Source organism: Melopsittacus undulatus, chromosome 5 (genome assembly GCF_012275295.1).
Source record: "Melopsittacus undulatus isolate bMelUnd1 chromosome 5, bMelUnd1.mat.Z, whole genome shotgun sequence".
Lineage (NCBI taxonomy): Eukaryota > Metazoa > Chordata > Aves > Psittaciformes > Psittaculidae > Melopsittacus > Melopsittacus undulatus.
Genome location: NC_047531.1, coordinates 28,832,049 through 28,851,372, shown reverse-complemented (window position 1 = coordinate 28,851,372; position 19,324 = coordinate 28,832,049). Strand labels below are relative to the sequence as shown.

The 19,324-nt window shown below is 46.1% G+C and overlaps 2 protein-coding genes across 7 annotated transcripts in view; one reads left to right on the top strand and one right to left on the bottom strand.

Annotated features, from left to right (window-relative positions):
• The window catches only part of KMT2E (lysine methyltransferase 2E (inactive)), a 58,367-nt gene extending 53,460 nt beyond the window's left edge, over positions 1-4,907 (top strand). For 2 of the 3 annotated variants that reach the window (XM_034062768.1, XM_031048302.2), the window contains 3 exons: positions 1,181-1,269; positions 1,649-1,740; positions 2,600-4,907. In XM_034062768.1, coding sequence (XP_033918659.1) covers positions 1,181-1,269; positions 1,649-1,740; positions 2,600-4,114 — 1,696 coding nt within the window. In that variant the 3' untranslated portion in view covers positions 4,115-4,907. Of the gene's footprint in view, positions 1-1,180; positions 1,270-1,370; positions 1,489-1,646; positions 1,741-2,599 lie in introns of all 3 variants that reach the window. The other variant, XM_034062769.1, reaches the window with a different exon arrangement.
• Positions 4,908-6,597: 1,690 nt separating this feature from the next.
• SRPK2 (SRSF protein kinase 2) overlaps positions 6,598-19,324 on the bottom strand; it is a 144,617-nt gene continuing 131,890 nt past the window's right edge. The window contains exons 14-17 of one of the 4 annotated variants that reach the window (XM_031048306.2): positions 15,169-15,238; positions 14,222-14,314; positions 13,689-13,781; positions 6,598-8,261 (exon numbers count right to left, since the gene is read on the bottom strand). In XM_031048306.2, the coding sequence (XP_030904166.1) occupies positions 8,077-8,261; positions 13,689-13,781; positions 14,222-14,314; positions 15,169-15,238 (441 nt within the window). In that variant the 3' untranslated portion in view covers positions 6,598-8,076. The remainder of the gene's footprint in view (positions 8,262-13,688; positions 13,782-14,221; positions 14,315-15,168; positions 15,239-19,324) is intronic. The other 3 variants (XM_031048303.2, XM_031048304.2, XM_031048305.2) reach the window with 3 other exon arrangements.

Genomic DNA, 19,324 nt, shown 5'->3' with positions numbered 1-19,324 from the left:
GGTTCCCCTGTGTGCAGACCATATGCTCTGTTGGATGCCATGCCAGATACTCCAGCCACCAAAAATCCTGGGCAGAGATAGTGTGTGAAGGAGGATGAGATGGAATGACTTCAGTCTGTACAAGTGTTGCACAACATTCTCCACTGCGTTTTTGGTAGCCTTAAGGTAGAAGGTCAGCTGTGGTGGCGCTGTCTCCAAAATGTTACTAGCACAAAGTAAACCCTGCAGATGTTCTTCATGCAGTAGGGAAGGCCTGACAGTGTTGGGGTGAACATGGGGTGAGAAGTTGAACGTCCTTCTGCTCAGATGCTCCAGCTATTCCAGACTAGAAGGATGTTATAGAGCCAATTGAAGGGAGAACGTAAGTGCAATCTTCAGAGCTTCACTGAAAAGGGACTTTAAGTTCCCCATGCAGAAACTGGGGTACTGTATTGTAAGCAAAGGATGTGGAAACAGGCTCAACAGGAAAGAATTTATTAGTAAGTTTTTGCAGTAATCCTGCAGAAAATGGCACCAGCATTTATTTTAGTACAACAGCTATTGGAGAGTAATGCTGTATGTTCTCGCCTGAAAGAAAAACTTAGTTTTGTAGAGTGCTGTTGTTCATGTTCTTTTTGATCTTAGCGTGACTGTCAGACATAATTGATTATAAGAAAGATGTGACTGTCTGGCAAGTTAAGTGTAGAAGTCTAAACAGAGACACATTTGAAGTTGTGCAGTATTTACAAGGGTGAAGCCACTACTAAAGAGCAAATTATTAAAGAAAAAATAATAACATATTTTCAGTGTAGGAAGAAAAGAGTTTTCTAAAAAACTGAGACTACAAAGTAGTATCTGCAACTTTTTATTTTTTGAATTAGTATTATTGTAGGTTTTGACTTTTCAGCTGCTTAGGAAAAGATAGCCACCACCACCACCCCCAGTTCTACAGCTGCTGTTTCCATGTTAAGGGGAATTGTCAGTTCTTGTAATGTAACAGGGTTGCAGGAAATCAGTTATATTTGTAGTGGGAGAAAACAGTTATGAAATACTTAACAAATCACATTCCTTATGTACAACCAGTTACTTGGCTCTTAAACACTGTAAATTTCTTCTGGCACAGTATTTGCATATACATTGTCCTAAATTTGGTCTGTGGGAGCACAGCCTCTTAAATTTAAACTGTGCTTCTCTTTTCCAGGACTGCATCAACCTCTGTGGAACAAGTGAGAGAACGAAGTTACCAGAGAGCTTTGCTTCTCAGTGACCACAGGAAAGACAAGGACAGTGGTGAGCGGATGAATCATGTTGAAGGCAGATAAATCTAGCCACTTCCTCTGTGGTAGTCCATACTTATTCTAATGTTACGTTTGGGTCTGCTTCATCTGTAGGAGGAGAATCACCTTGTAGCCCATGCTCACCGTCTCATGTTCAGTCTCCACCTTCATCTAATTCAAATCTCATTTCCCAGTTGCAGCTTAAGGTCCCTTCTTTCACTGAATTTATGGAAGCTCAGTAAGCAAATGACCTTGTGTGACACTTGCCCTATTGAATAATCTCTTACAACAACTTTAATAGCGCTTTTAAAGTCAGATATAAAGTGCTTAGCGATCTTTGCAAAACAGTTGATTTTCCCACATTTACATTTCTTTCTGCTTTATGTCTGTAGAACCTGATCCTGAAAATCCAGAGCCTCCTTCTGAATGTCCATCCCCAGATACTTTGCAGAGGACTTGCAAGAGTCCGTCAAAAGCAAGCAAGGTAATGCATAGTGTGTGAGGTACATGCACTGTGTAATGTGCAGGTGAAAGATGTACATATCTCTGATTTACCTTAAAAAAAATCTAATCACATTTTACTACTTAGAGGTACAAGTGCATATGTAATCCTGCTGTGCAGTGATTTAACATAGGTAATCCTCTGTAGCAATGGTGGTGGTACGTGCCAGCTGGCTGATTTATGTCCTGTTCTTTCAGTAGCTACACTTCCATAGGTTCTTCATTCTGGAAACACAGCAGAGGTTATGTCTGTGGATTCAGTGTCCCCAGTGAGGAACTGGCAGTCAGTCAGCACTGACAGCCCTGACATCACTATGTACTTGGTACCTCTACAGGAGCTTGCTCTTGCTGTGGCAGTTCGGCATTGAGATGCAGAAGGTGTTGGGTAGCTGCTGTGCTGCCTGTGCAGTATTAAACTGAAGTAATTGTTGTCATGTTGAAGGTTGTCATGTTTAGTGTCTTTGCTTGCAGCATGCCAATTTTAGGATGTTTTGTCAGTCCAAAAGTGGCTTTATTCTTGTAAATGGTCTTACCTGGAATTACTTCTTTCAGACTCAGCAGTCTTAAAACTTAAAAAAAAAAATAACAGCTTGGTTTGCCCAGATGGGTTGAACTTCTGTTCCTGCTTAAAATCCACTTGCTGGTCCTTTGACTTGGATGAATGATTGCATACTTGCTCAATGTAGTAGTGTCTTGCTAAGTTTAGGGTTTCTTTAGTCGCTGTTTTTCTTTTATCAATCATATATCTCTTTTTCACCATCAGGGGGAGAAAACGATATTCTGAGCACTGAGAGCTGGGTATTTTGAATGTTCTGCACTGACTGATATTCTTTCCATTCCAGCCCTCATCACCGAGTCCTGTAGTTTCAACACAGTCACTTGGGAAAACACCCACAAAGCCGGATTCACACTGGGAGCCTGCAGCTAATGCCCCTGAGGCGGAATGTGCCAATCACCCCAAATCCGAGGGGCAGCAAAAACAGCCGACAAATAACGTCCAGGCACTTTCAAAACCCCATCCATCTCAACCACATCCACGTTCTGCTGAGCAGCTCTCCCATTCACAGAAGTTGCCTTCCACACCTTTGAAGCTGCACTGCCCGCCTTCGCCCCACGTAGAGAATCCCCCCAAGCCCTCGACCCCGCACGCGCCCGGGCAGCACGGTTACCTGTCACCAAAGCCCCACTCACAGCAGCTGGGATCTCCATACAGACCTCACCACCCACAGTCACCTCAGGTGGGAACGCCACAGAGGGAAACACACCGCAACTTCTACCCGGCAGCCCCAACCCTTCAGCCCAGCAGCCAGCAACAGGCCAGCGGCGCCCCCCTCTTCACTCAGACAACTTCAGGACAATCTTCAGCTTCTTACAGCCAGTTTAACCAACAAAGTTTGAACAGCAGTGCTCCCCCTCCACCGCCCCCCCCACCTCCTTCTTCTACTTACTATCAAAGCCAGCAGCCCTCTGGAAACTTTCAGAGCTACAGTCAGCTGAAGGGCAGCCTACCCCAGCAGACTGTCTTCTCATCTGGACCAAACCAAGCACTTCCTGGCGCTGCGGGTCAGCAGTCGGTGCCAGGACACCATGTAACTGCAGGGCACTTCCTGCCCTCTCAGAACCCCAGTATTCATCACCAAGCATCGGCGTCTGCTGCTCCACCTCCTCCTCCACCACCTCCTGCTCCGGGACCTCACCTTGTACAGCAGCAAAGTACTCATCAGCAGCACTCTGTAGCACATGTCGTCGGTCCAGTGCACGCCATGGCCGTAGCTCCTGGATCGCATATCCATTCTCAGGCTGCTGGTCACCATTTGCCACCTCCACCTCCACCCCCAGGTCCTCTCCCCCACCACCAACCTCCCCACCCCCCAGCTGGACACCAAGGTTTGCAAGCACAACACCAGCATGTTGTAAACTCTGCACCACCACCCCCACCACCACCCCCCTCCAGCGTTATGGGCTCGGGACATCACCCACCATCAGCAGCACAAGGGTTACACCACCCATCCCACCAAGGACCCCCCCATTTCCCTTCCACTGCTCACACAAGTGTGTCCTCCTATTCCTCACCAGCCCCACATCACACGACGTTAGGACCTGGACCTCAACATCAGCCTGCTGGAACGGGACCACACTGCCCGCTCCCTGGGCAGGGTCCCCACATCCAACCTCAAGGACCAAACAGTATTGCCACGGCCACTGCCTCGGGGTTCTGCGCGCACCCCGGGGCCGTGCCGCTCCCCCACGTGCAGGGGCAGCAGCAGGCCTCGCCCCTGCCCGGCCAGCTCCCCATCCACAGAGCACAGGTGCCACCCACCTTCCAGAACAACTACCATGGGTCAGGGTGGCACTGACGAACCAGCTTCCCCAGCCTAAACATTTTTACAATGTTGTGTAAGATAAACTGTGTATATTTCCTCTGTACCTGCGGAAGGTACTTTTTAAAGCTTGTACATGAGACTTTGTATAAAAGCAAACACCAGTGCTCCTCCTGCATTGTATTCTTTCCATTTTTTGCTTTTTACAATTCCGGAAGACGTGCTGTTATATGCCAGTATTAGGTATTTCTTTTGATTTTGTAAGTGGACATTCCAGCTGTTTTTTCGGGCAGTAGGTTTGATGCTGCATAATCTTTAAAAGTTTTATTGTTGCAGTTAAATTCATTTAGTGAATGTTTTCTATATTACTTTTATACATATGTAATTAAATAAGTACACAGGCTCAGTGATGGCACTAACAACCTTTTTTTCCCCCCTCCCCATTTTCTTCTGTCAGCAGTTCTCTGTGTGCATAGCGCTAGGAAACAAGGCAATACAGATTTTTCTAGTTTTGGTGTGGACATGGCTTTTTGTTTCATCAGTTATTTGCAGAAATTGTAATTTAATGTATAGACTGTTTCTAATGTCCCTGACGAGTGCTGTAAATACTGTATTTCTTTGGCTTGTAAAATGGCTTAAAGCTGCTTTCATTTGATATAGTATTGTATATAATAAGTCTCTTTTTTGAAAAAAGAAAAAAAAAAGAAGTGTGATCCTTGTGAAAGTAGTACAGTATATGATCTTTAATTTTTTTTAATATACTGTCACATTGCAGCACTGGTTGGGCATTTTAATTCATGTTAATAAATCACAGTTATGTCAGTTTTAACTACTTGTCCTGCAAGGGTGCTGTGTCTGCAGGGAAGGGCCACCCCTGCCCCTCAACAGGCTCTTCCCCTGCCCTGGTTCCAGCTGTGGGTTTAACCCTGTGCCAGACAGATGTGGAACCAGCCACAGGACAGGGGTTTCCTGAGCTGAGGAAACATCACTAAGCCGTGTCTTGTCCTGGTTACCAACAGGCTTCTCTGGGGGTGGTGGCATGTCACACAGAGTACTGCTGCACCAGCACCCCTTTGCTGTATACATGATGTGGGGGTACTCCGACCTTGGCCACAGGCCCCAGCCCCACCTGCATGTTCTAGCAGAGCCCTGATCTCTGCCTGTAGTGGAGCCTCAGGTCCTGCTGCTTGTGCAGCTCATGGGGGCCGAGTAACCAGTGTTTGGGGTAGGGCATGTTTACTGGTGCTGTGTAGCAGCAGCTCTGCTACTGCCATTGCACTTACTAAAGCAGAGTTACTGTCATTGGGGTCTGAGAGTGTCCTTGTGTTTTGGAAGTGGCTACTGTCAGTCCTGCTCACCTCACTTGGCCTGCACTGGACGGCTCCACCTTGGAGCCAGAGCATGGCAGCGGTGTGCAGGAAAACCTGGAATGGGGCTATGCCTGCTCACTGCAGAACATGGACAGACACATGATTTTAACAGCTAGGAAAAAAGCTACTTTAAATTCTGACTGGCCTCAACATCGTTCAGTAATTGATCAGTAGGAACAGTACACGGCAACCACTGCCCTGAGCATCTACCAGCCACACAAACCGTCCTGGATGGATAGAGTACACTCGAGTTTGCACTGACATGAAGCAAAGCAAGATTAGGCCAGCAGCACCCAGCCCACCCACACCACTGCTCACTCATGTGACAAAATCAGAGTCACAGCCCAACAGCTAAACCTGATTGTCCTGCCCCCCCCTCCCCTCCCTCCACGGCACTGGTCAGTACATCACCTCAGAGAGCCTGAGGCGCACACTGTACACAGGAGGTCTCAGCGCACCAGAGCAGATGCACTGGGCACAACAGCACCGGTGCTACCCCAGGCCCCCTGAGCTCTGCTGCATCACCCTGGCCATGCAATGGGCAGTGGTACGATGCCAGCACTGCAGTCACTCACCTCACTGGGCTTGCACCTGGACCTGCTGCGCCATTCAAGCTTCTATGTATTCAAGAACCAGCTTCTCATTAGTTGCAGCTACCAGAAGCAGGGCGTGGAGCTCAACAGCACTTTTACCTCTAGCTCTGGAGTCCATTGTGGCATCCACCATCCTCACCAGTGTCACACATCCTTGTAGCTGTTCCTGTGGAGGGTGAACCCCAACTGCAGGCAGGGCCTCAGCACATGGATGGGTTTCTCCTCAACCAGTGCAGCTTCTTTCTGGAGCAGTGGCTGCCCTGGGCTACCAGGCATAGGTGATCCTTCACTTGTTTATCACAGCTAAACACCTTGTATGAAACCCTCTCAGTCTGGTCATGTTTCATCTGGCAACTGGTCTCACAGCCCCCCCTGTGCTGCATCACCCCTTGGATGCTCTGATGTGCACTGGGTGACATACAAGTTACCAGAAAAAGCTGCTGTTCACTTAGGCCAGGGTTCCCCAGCCCCTGCCCACCCCCCATCACGGACCTCGGGCAAAGGCACAGTTGGAGTCATGGCAAAGGGCAAAGAGTCCAATGACCAGTACACGGGCTGAAAAAACAAAACACTTTAATTAGACAACTGCAAGCACCTCAAACAACGGGTTATTGTTACAGCATGGGGCGATCTTCTCACAATCTAGTTATTGCAAAGGCATGTGAATAAGTTTCATATGGACAAAGTCAAGAGAAAAGTGGCACCGTAGTTACATGAAGTTCAGGTCATCTTACATTCATCCCACCGACTTCTAGAAAGAGACCAAACTACACCTCCTCCTCCCTGTACATTCCAAAACCTGTATTGCCTGTGAACTTCAGCCTATGCAGCCTTTTTGTGTCCTAGGAAACACGTAATTGTTGCGCGCAACTTACAACGGGTCCTCATCGTACACCTGCTCACAGCAGAGAACAAAGCTAATGCAATTTGGTTTAGAAACATGTAAAGCTGTTGGAATGAGCATGATCTCGCTTCTTGGACTACTTTGCCCACTCCACTGTAAATACTGGCAGCTCCATCCTTCCTCACCTGATACCAAGCACACTTTTATTATAAAAGATCAGTAATTTTACACAGAGTGGTTCTCATGCTCTACTTTTAATTATTGGATTTTTTTTTTCCTTATAGTACAACTTACAGTGCTTATAAAAAGGCAACACCATATGGTACCATGTCTTCACTATCACACTGGAAGGGAAATCGCTAGTTTCCTTTTCTTAAAAGCACTTAAAATAGGCAAAAGTTCTAAAAGGGAGTGCTAAATGACAATGCATACTGTGTATTAGAAAGAAGTCCAGCCTTCCTTTAAAGTGCCGTTTGGGGAATGGAATCCTGTAAACCAGAGCCACTTGGTTGGAAATCCAATGAACGGGAACTGCTACAGAATAGAAAGTTTGCACAATTCCTTAAAGCAGTTTGAAGTCCACTACATGCAATTGGTTTGCTAGAAAGCTCTCTAAAACTTAAGTCGCTTTACTCTGAAATTGAGTCCCCAGTCCCATATTTAAATGGAAATAAACATTTACAGGGTGCATTTACATACACTATAATACAAGGATGACATCCCTTTCCCAGCAGATAAAATTGTACAATTCCTTGCTGTAACTCGGTTCTGCCTTGATAAATTTCTTACACTTGTAAATTATATAATATGCATCAGCTAAAATATTTTTTTCTTTTTTCTTTTTCATAAATAGTTACAAAACTTGCCAAAACACGTGGGGGGGTGTTTCCTTTGTTCCAAAATCTGACATCTGAATGCCACACAACACAAGAAACAATGCTTAAAGACACGGTAAGTGTTTTCTGAAGAAAGTGGGTGAGTAAACTACTAGCTGAAGACAGAAAGACCACCCTTCCCCAAGAACACAGTGCACAAAAGCAAAATGTCAAACAGTACCTCAAGCAAAATAAAGGTCTGAGGATTGAAGCCAGCTCACGTGTGATCCTGCTAAAGAACTGGTGACAGTCACCGCTTAGGTCCAATGCATTGGGAAATGCTTGCTGGCTTTTATTTTACAGCTGGGAGACTCTGCTAAGAATTCAGCCACGGATGCCGAAGGCATTCTCCAGCCGAAGCGCGCTTCTCTGGGACCATTTCTAGCATGGGGATCAGGAAATCTGTAAACTGTGCAGCATCTTCATGAGGCCAACCGTACTTCTCCACAAGCACATCAAAGAGACTCCAAGGTTTCAGCTTGGTAATGTGTCGGAGCTCTCCTGCAGACAGAAATGTTACTATGTTAGACAAATCCCTCCTTGGCCCTGTGAGTGACTAATCCCCGTGTCATTTTTCTCTCACTCCGCATTCACAGTGCCCCGGTCAGGCTGAGAGTCGTTTGGGACAGGTGGTACGCTGCCAGCTTGCAGAGGTCCTCAAAGGAGCAGAGCACGTCCAACATCAAAACCAAGAATCAACCTACAGCAAACGCTGTGACACCCAGTACACATCACTTCTGGGGTTTCACACTGTCTCTCCCATGCACAAATACACTCATTCACTCACTCCTGTGTGCTTGCACCATGGGCAAAGAACACCAAAAGCTTTTCCTTCTTAACCAGTCAACAAACCCCAACATTACACAAACTGCCCCCATCCCAACAAGGAGGTCTCCACACCACAGCCTGCTGCCTCGCTGCGTGGCACTGGCTGACGAGGCACCAGAGCAGCGCTTCACTCCAGCCAAGCCCAGCCCAGAGCCTGGCACTTGGAGACTGCTCCATGTCCCAAACCCCCCAGGAGGCCTGGTCTGAATCCTTCCCAAGGAGGAAGCACCTGCTGCTCCCCACGGCTCCTCTGACCCACAGCCAACAGCAGCTGCAGGATTTGAGCTCCATCAAGGAGGGGGCATTCGGCCAATCTGGCAGCGTGTTGGGGACCAGAACAATGAGGGAGGCGAGAGCCCTTCTGCCATTCAAAGCAGCAGTATTATCCAGGTCTATCCACAGGACATCTGGCACGACAGGGAAGAAAGGTTCTTCTGGCTGCTCCCTGTACCTCCACTGCCATCCCCCTTTTCCCAGACACACATCTGAGCCAGATGGTCTCCACATGACGATCCATAGAGACCCCTGTGGTTATTCTGTGATGGCCCCTGAGCTGCAAGGAGGGTCATGGGTTCTCACCCCATTCTGGAAGCTGAACACGACTCTTCTATAGCTTCATAAGCCCACTACACCAGCGGGTATGGGGCACACAGGCCATACTATTATAAGTGAAGCAGTCTGGCAACTGCTGGTTGTCCCTGGCTCTGATCTACTGCCCACAAAATGCCATCAGACATCAGCTCTCAGGTCTGTTTCCGTACATCCCTGTGGCTACAGGCAGGAGAAAACCATGTCCTCAGACTGCCCCAAGCGACTGAGCATCCGAATGCAACAGATGGAAACCACTCCAGGCCCAGGAGGACACAATTCTGCTGCCTCAGGCCACAGCAGAAGGTTCTAGGCCAGGCACCAGAGCAGCTCTCCAGATGCCATCATACAGACCCCAAACCAGCAAGTGTGCAAACACTCCATCACTTGCAAGAGGAAGACAAGAGACCTGCTGGCACCAGAGTCCAGAGGTGCTGCCCACAGCTGGGCCTGTCCTCTCTCCACTGTGCAGGCAGGAGGGGTGCTGAGACAGAAGCAGTGAAAGCAGCAGGTGTATTCTGACAGGTTATGTCTGTGCCAGCATGTCCCACCAGTCCCCACCAGTCAAACCAAATCAGGCCCTGGTTTGGACCCACAGTTCTATGGTATGAATGAAGGGAAAGGACAGCACAACCTGGGGAGGTGTGCTCATTTCCAGGCTCACTCTCAGCCCTGCACAAACCTTTGTGCAGCTCTGAAATTCAGCTGCTGAAAACCTGACCCATTTGAAGGCTTCCAGAGGTGCACATCGGTGACCACTAACAAGAACAAGCAGAAAACCAGCTCACAAACATGCACAAAAAACTCGGGTATTACAAAAAGTGATAGAAAAGTGACTCAGTTGCCAGTGGGGTTAAACCATGACACTTGTTACTGACTGCAAGCAAAAAATGGCTAAAACCAAGTACATGCAGCTGTGTCCAAAGCTTCCCCAGCTAGCAGCATTCATTGCTAGGGCTGTCATAATCATTTACCAAACCAGACTGGCTCTGGAGGAGTGTCTGTGTTTCCATGCAGCACTGTCTTCACTTTTGTACTCAAATTACATTGTTTTAGGCACCTTCCCTGCCCTTAGGCTGTATAAAGTGAGACTGCAAGATGAGGCTCCTGGTGTCGCTGTGAAGGCAAGTTCATACTGTCTGAATACTCCTTATTTTGTGCATGCTGAACTTGAAGCGGTCAAACTAAACCCGAGCTAATACCAGCACACCCTGGGCAGTATGATGTTCTGTTGGGGTTTTCTGCTGAGGAACAAACTATTTTAGCACTATGTGCTGGAATTTCCCTCAAGAAATTCCATAAGGATTGCAGAAGACAGGATGCAGTAAAAATTATCTTTGTGGGGGACAAGAACTAAACTGGTGCTTCAGCTTTCTGTAAGTACCGTGATGATGACCATGGAATCAAAGCAGGGTGAGTAAAAGGCTTTACACAACTGAGGTGGATGAGAAACTCGGTTTATTTTAACATGGTGGGTTCATCTCATTTCCACCCTGAGGCGCTGGAGAACAGCACAGGAAATGGAGGTGTCTGACAGCACTTGGCTCATGAGGTTTCACAGAACCACACAATGGTCTGGGTTGGAAAGGACCATAAGATCACCCAGTTCCAACCCCTCTGCCATGGGCAGGGACACCTCACACTACACCAGGTTGCTCAAAGCCCCGAGGACAGCAAGGCCATGCTGATATTTAATGGAGGAACGGAAAGCACCATCCCATCAGTCTGACACCATCAGCAATCAGGGCTCCAATGTGAATTGTCAAAGAAATGCTAAAACTGTCACAGCAAGGGAGGGCTTCCCAACAAAAGCTCTTCATTTGTTTTTGATACTGAAGCACACAGGAAGTATCCAGAGAGGACAATGGAGCTGTCAGAACTGTAAAACCCCTGTGGCCAGAGGGGAGGCAGCAAAGGACCTCCTGGAAAATGGAATGTTGTCAGAAGGAAATTGCTGAGGAAGTTTCTGAGGGACCTGTGAGGGTGATGGTGCTATTTAAAGCTCTCTGTGCTGACCAGAATACAAAACACAGAGCGCGTCTATGAAATCTGTCAAAGACAAATTTAATATGTGTCACCAGGGAAGAGAAGGATGGGTTATTAACAGCGAGAAAGGGATGACTCAAAGGGTTGGGAAGCAGCAGTGGGAGATGATCTGCTACTATGTACTTTGAGGACATGCTCCCGGGAACTAATGCAAGAACTGCTGGTGAGGCCCCATGGCACAATGGATGGAAGCAAGGGAGGTGGGGCAAAGCCCTTCCCTTCCAGCAGCGCTTTTCCTTGTTAAAACTTCCAACAGGCAAAGCCAGTGCCCAGCCGGCATCCCATGCAGGTTAGGGAGCAGGGCTGCAAATACCAGAAGAGATGAGACCACGGTCCAGAAAAAGCAAACCTGCACTTACAGTTTGTGTGGTGGGTGAACCAGGCTTTTTGAAGTGCTGACATCCCACCCCAGGCCACGGCAGATGGTGCCTCTGAGGAATGTCACTATGGATCAGGACAAAAGTGACACTCTGCAGTGGACAATGCTCATGGAAGCACATGAAACTCCCCATGGGAATTTTACAAACTTCCCTTTTCAGTGTGCCACAAACACTGTGGTCCTTGTGTAACTGCTGGGTCAGTTTAAAGTTCTGGGCATTAGAAAATGCCATCTGGCATGAAGTGAAAATGAGGAAACAAGATGTATACGCTCTCAGAGGGGTCAGGCTGGGGGGTCTCTCTGATTCAGTACCTGCCTCTGACAGTGGCACAGGAAGGGGAGGACAGGCAGCCAGGAGCAAACCAGGAACGTTTGGCAGGCCCTGCCAGGGTGCTGGAGGGTGCTTCCTGCTCAGCCCTTCTACTGCTTTATACATTTATGGACCTTTCAGCCCTGTTTGTTCATGTTACAGAATCCCAGAGTGGTTTGGGTTGGAAGGGACCTTCAAGCTCATTGGGTTCCAATCCCCTGCCAGGAGCAGGAACACCTTCCACTAGACCAGGTTGCTCCAAGCCCCTTCCAGTCTGGCCTTGAACACTGCCAGGGATGCGGCAGCCACAGCTTCTCTGGGCAACCTGTGCCAGGACCTCAGCACCCTCACAGGGAAGAAAATCTCAGTTAACATGGGACTGGTTTGAGCCTGCTGATCCAACCTCTCTCTATAACCCCCAGGCTCCAACTGCCTGCTTTGCAGATAAGCACCTGTTTTAGGTTCAAGTTCCACTGGGTGTCCCCCAGCTCTCACATGGTGGGTGCTAGCAAACAGCAGCTCTGTTGTCAGCTTATCCACTGACTTGTAAATCTTCATTATCCCTCCAGCAACCTTCTCCCCTCCACATTAAAGAGCCCCAGGCATTTCAGACTCCCCCAAATGGCAGCTGCTCTACCTCCTTGATCATCAGTGCTGCCCTTCTTCACACTCTGTATAACACCACGACGTCCTCCTTAAGGCAGGCATGCGGATGTCCCTACTTTGCCAGAAATACCCACACAGAACGGGTGGCTCCATGTAAGGGGGGATGAATCACTGGTTGTCTCCTGCCTCCTCACCCCAATCTCCCCCCCACATGCCCAATGGAGCTGGTCAGCACTGGCTCTACCAACTAGCTGTGTGCTCAGGTACATGGAGTTACAGGAAAGAGGGAAGCCCCAGCACTGCTCAGCAGGAAAGCACCCTCACCACTGAGCCCAGATGTTCCACATCAAATGATGGGATGCTCTTGACATCCCCATCTGTCCTTACAACACAGTGCTGTCTCATACACTGAGGGGACAAAAGACCCCCGAAGCATCCCCGCACTGCCTCACATGTCAAAAACCTGTCTTTAGGAGCAGCTTGAGCAAAGACAGACAAAATGACTGTCAGGCCCAGCGTGTCTGCTCAGATCGGTCACTCCATTGTAGCAATTCAAGGGATTTAATTTTAGAAGGGCTGCACTTGTGTACCAAGTGCTTGCCTATGGCTGTGGCATGAGGCATTACAGTAATTCAGTGTTTGGAGTGAGACAGGACAGTTCACACTGAGCAGCTTACTCCATCACTCACAACCATCTCCTCTGCATGCTCTCTCTTCAGGGAGGTTTGAGAGTGCAAGGATTGACTGCATGCAGCTGTGTCTACTGCCCAGGTATTCCATTCCCACCTTGATGTTTCTTATCAGTAGCATCTGCTGGGCAATGACATATGATCAACACTAGCTGACATACCATTTTCCATCACATTACAAGTTACGCATCACTTGATTCCTGAACACTTACACGAATACTGGACAACAGATTCACAACAGCTTCACACAGATATGCGTTAACAGCCACACTCTGAGTACATCCTAAACGGATTTTAAATGAAATATTGAAATGAATACTGCAAATCATGTTTTTTTTTCAGAAAGCCAAGTTTACACCAAAATTCTTCTGTAGTAAGAGCTCTCCATTTAAATGGATGTATTTCTTCAGTACCCATAAATGAACATATTCTCCTTTTGGATAGTTTTATGCTTTAAATTAGTGGTGCATAAATACCGTTACCTTTTTTGGTGAAAAACTCCTTGGAATATTTCCCCAACATAGCGTATTTTCGAGGGATTTTTCCCAGCAGTTCAATGATCAATGCTATGTGGTCTGCATTGGAGAACATTGCCAGCAAAACAGAAACATACAACAGTTTAATCAGTACATTGCATGCACACACTAACACTGGCCCGGCACAGACAGAAATAGATTGATCCTGGTAAAAAAGACACGTGCAAGCTGCTCAGGGGCTAATTTGGAAAGATGCTTTCAGCAAAGCTTCCTTCTCAAAGCAACATCTGAGAATCAGCTGCTTCAGCCAAGTTTTGCTGAGTGATTTCACATGGAGCAATGGTCATTTTTCAGTGTTTAGGTAAAAAAACCAAACAAGCAAAACAGTAATTTTGTCAGATTCCTTCATATTTTGTTTTCCAAAAGCAGTTTTTGCTGTGTGATTTCAGGAAATGCTCCTCACTGGGCACGCTACAACCAGCAACAGCAATTCCACTTCTGTCTGTATCACGGCACCTTTCAAAAAGAAGAGGTACTACCTCTGCGATTGAAGAATTCCCGAGAATATTTTCCAGATAGAGCAAAGTGCCTTGGGATATTGCCTAGCAGCTCTATGATGTGTGCTATGTGGTCTATGAGGGAGAGAAAAAAAGGATACGGGAGTGGAAGGGGCAGGGAAAGGACGGGATAAAAAAGAAGAGGAAAGAAACTGGAATTAGTAAAAAATCAGAAATAGTTTCAAATCAACAATGTTCGCAGCAAATCCATGCAGAGGTTTTGAGGATCAGCAGAGCTCTGGCATCATTAGTAGCATTTAGGAACAATGAATGATGCCCACATTACCACTGCAAAGAGCATTTACAAGCAAACAAGCATGGAAATGGACAGGTATACAAATGGAAGCAGGAGTTAATTCTGATTTAAAATAAAAAATTAGTAATTGCCTAATTCAAATAAAAATACACAATGTAAACATTATTCCAGTGTCACTCTTACAAAGAGAAGATACTATAAAGTTCAGATTTGTTGCTTCTTTTCTAAACTAAGATGTTGTTATTCTCAACCAGGTTTCCACACATATGCAGTCTTACAAGAAGGGCAGTTTAATTCCTTCAGGCAGTTGTTAAGTGGATGAATATCTGCAGAAGGGAGTTTTTGCCCACCCATTGCTAGTGATGGAACTTAAAACTAAAAAGAAAAAGATCATATTTATATTCTGAAAGCAATGTGTATGAACAGTTCACTCAAATCACAGAATCACAGAATAGTTAGGGTTGGAAAGGGCCTTAAGATCATCTAGTTCCAACCCCCCTGCCATTGGCAGGCACACCTCACACACTAGACAATGTTGCCCAAGGCTCTGTTGCAGCTGGCCTTGGAACAATGCAAAACTTAACCCCACCATAAGCTCACTGGAAATTTAAGAAGAGTGTGAATACCTATATATATATATGTATCTCCATATAGTACCTCAAGAGATTCATACCTTCATCCCTGGAATAGTCTTCACCAGAGTGTGGTTCAAACAAATAATCTCCAGTCGCTAGCTCAAATGCCTATAACATAACAGACATATTTATGGGTATTTGAAATAAAGTTTTTAATCTTAAAATGTCAGCAGAACACCCAAACTATCTCAGAACCAAGAGGAATTAACATTCAAAAGCCCAAGGCCTACAGCTGGACCAGACACTGAGGAGAGGCCACTTACCTGGGGACCATCATTCCTGCAGGGCAAAGACAACACGAACCCAGGCTCTGGAGCAAGTCCCACTTGGACATGAGGCTGGAGATTTGGAAACAGGCAGCATATTCAAACCACCAACATTTCTGCCCACCCAACCAGCATGAAGGAAAGAGATGGACCAGGATTGAGGACCTGTGGTCCCTCCCCAGACCCCTGGACTTCAGCAGCTGACCAGGGAGTATTCCAATTGGTCCTAGTGGCTGGAAGCAGCAAACAGCATCTGGCTGCGGAGGTTGATGATTCTGAGCACATCGGCTGCACGGGGGTGTGGAGGGGGCATCAGTGTAAGGCAGCATTAAACACACCTTTACATAGTGATGTGCTGTCTCTTGATCGTGTTAAATATGTGTAAGTCGAAAGAGAGGTGCTTCTAAATATATAACAAAGAGCTACACTTGTATCTGAAGGTTAATTATCTGTCAGATTGCATGCTAGGCACTGAAATAAAGTCTGAATCACAAATAAAATCATCCACTTATAACTGTAATTAATCACTTGTACTTAGCAAACAGAGTAAGCTTCCTTGGTGACTCTAAATCTCTAACAGTTTGTAAACGGTATTTTTATTGAATCCCAAGCCATCAAAGTAAATACTGCCATCCTGGGGTAAAACACTGAGGCTGACACTGATGAAGGAATCCAGATTAGACATCAGGATAACTGATCCCTTCAGGCCATTCACAATGCTTCGATAGGATGCTAACCCCATGTTAGGAGAGGACAAAACTGAATTTCTTTTGATGGGTGTAATGCCTATTAAAAACCTTAAAGTACTGAAATAACTGTAAGAGCCCATACTGGTGCACTAACATGGAATCATCCAGCCTAATCTGTTAAACTATTCTCTTTCTGCTCTAGATCGTCAATTACCCCAAGCAGCCACAGGAATCTAATTTTTTCCATGTGGTTTACACATCAAACTGTTTTCCATCTCCAAGACCAGGGAAAACATCTGATCCAGAAAATCATTCCAAAAATCAGGTAGGACTTCCTGGCACAGTCCTAGGATGGGATTTCACACCATGAAGACGTTTACTACAAAATATTCATCTCCTGAAATTCTGTTCCAATTCCTAATCTGGAGTTGATAAATCACCTGCAAATTTAGCCTATTTATGGGCCCTTGGCTTTCTCAAGCTGTGAGTTGCAGTGTCATCCAAGAGAGCTATAGCCAAAACAATTCACTGCAATCACACAGAGCAGCCAAGAAAGCAAGAATGCCCCTTGTTGACACACTGAACAGGGCCTTTAATTAAAATCACTAAGAAACAGTAATTCACTTTTTATTATTCTACTCTTAGCTCCAGATCGAGAGTTCTCATTTTACACTTAAGAGAAAAACCTCAAGGACTTCCTAAACCATCAGGTATTTAAACTGAAGAGATTTTTAAAGTAGCTAGAAGAGATCACTGGTGGAGATCTCTAAACACAACATGGAGAATACTGTTATTCTCCTGAGATGAGATCGAGAAGCCCCAGGTGCTCTCATTGTATCTCATGCCAATGTATTCACTGGAAGAGACAAACCAACCTTCCTAGGAGAACACATGCTGCCGGGGCTGATTTCTGAGGACATTATGAAACTCACTGCTATTTAACCAGATTCCTGGAGAACAATGGAAATGCAGCTGAATTTAGCCACAAAGGTAGACTCCAAAAGAATACCGTTTCTGTCCCAAAAAATGAAGTATTAATAGCTCCATATGTCTGCGTGGGACTAAGCAGATTCAATTGGAAAAACTAAAAACTGTTGAGTGAGAAGCACAAGAAGCAAGCATACCATTGTGACACACTGAATTTTACATCAGCTTGTATATAAGAAGAGCTGCAAGCTCTCATAGATTTGGGATATTTATACCACCCTTTTGCTGACAAGAAACTAAAGCTTTTCAAAATCATGATGCTGCTCCTTTTGTCCTTTTTGTATCGCCCTGACTCCATGCCCAGCATGGCCTGGAGCGGCAGGGTCTCAGACATCTGATTTCCTGACTCTCCTTAAAGGACTCTGCACTGAGAATGAAGAAACTTTGGACTGCTGCACACAGGGACAGTCCAGAGACAGCCTTGTCTTTTGGGTGCTGCAATATGTGCCTGTTATAATACTTTTTAGTATACACACATGATGACGTTTTACAAGTTCATTTGTAGCAACCAGGTAAAAGGTTCCTAGGTATCTGTAGGATGGACTAGCTACATAGTGCAAGATAAATTACATTAATTTTGGCTTTATTTAAAAATGAATAAATCCCTGACCTAGGTTTTTACCATAAGGTAAAAGACTCAGTGTTAAAAATGCACTAATAAGCACACAAATAGCCATAAACTCACTGTATCAGAGTTGTTCTGCTCTTTAAGCTAATGCCCAAAGGTGTGGTGCACCATAGAACACGTGCAATCCCATTACTGAGTCAGTGCCACCATGAGCAGCTCTCTCTGGTGGTACTCAGAACCACAGTTTTGATGATGCACTGTGCTGCTTTGGACTTCTGAGCAATTTTCAGTATTTATGGATGCTCCACACTCAACTGTAGATGCATAAATCACCCAGTCTCCAATTGCTACAGTGACACTGATAAAATCAGGAGGTGGAGACCCTAACAGACACCAACTTGCACACAGGTCAGCAGTACACTCTTGTGGTAATGCAGTGTGTATATAAGTGTGTCAACAGCCCTCAGTGGAAAGTGACTTCCCCTCTCCTCAGTACTCACATCTACACCTGCAGACTGTGGTGACCAGTTTGGTGCCATCAGTATGAGAGAGACCCTGCCAAACTGGTGAAACAACAAGGAGGACCTCTAAGATGTTTGGGGCTGAGCAGGAGGAGAGGCTGGGTGGTCTGTGGTCAGGCTGGAGAAGGGGAGGAGCAGGGGGGATTCAGTTGCTGCACCCCACTGCCTGAAAGGAAGTAACAGAGAAGATCAATATATGCTCTCCTCAATGAAAGAAGAACAGACACAAGCAGCAAGATAGGAAATTCCAGCCAGATAAGAAAATTCTTTAGCGAGACTGGCTGGGCATTGCGACAGGCTGTGGAAATGCCATCCTGTCAGCTATGTACGGCCTCAACTGGTTGCAGCTCTGAATAACCTCATCTAACTGACTTTAACCCTGGTTCAAGCAGAAGGTAGACTACTAGAGCTCTCTCTCCACCTAAATCTGGCTGTTATCTCTATGATGGTAGAAGTACAGATGAACCATATTTACTTTCCCTTTGGAAGTATTAATTTACAAAAACTAGTTTCTTGACAGAAATCTGACTTTGAAATACCATGATCTTTTTTTACTTAATGCTGACATTTACCTCAACAGAAATCAGCATTTCAATTATTATATGGAGATAACAAATGAGATACAGCACACTCAACATATGGCACAAAAGCCGAAGGCAATCATCCATCCTACTGACTGTGTTGGCAATTGCTACTTAGCACTTTCCTAAGGTTATTGCAGAAAAAGAGTCTAGACGGCTCTTCCTCATCTGCAGATGGGGAACCTTTCATATAAATGGTCACATTTCTGCTTTTGTAGGCTCTGGAGAGGCTATGATTCCTTTTCTGCCACGTGACTGTATACGAACCTACCACAGTACTTAACTGTTGGCATCACTGTTGTATATTATAGATCCATGTCTAATCACACAATTGGAAATAGCTACATTTTCACTGTGTGACAGCTGTGTACTCAATCTGGTGATTGAACATGGATGCATGCCTAGGGAAAGCTGTCTGGGAGAGGATGGAAGAACAATTCACTTGGACTGCACCAGCCTCCCTGAATTTCTCTTATGAAGCCGCAGCTGAAAAAGGACAAGCTATAGGCCAGAATGATTATTTTGACAGATGAGATCTGGCTCCTGGCCAGAGCTTCTCTGCCCCCACTGAAATGAAGAGCT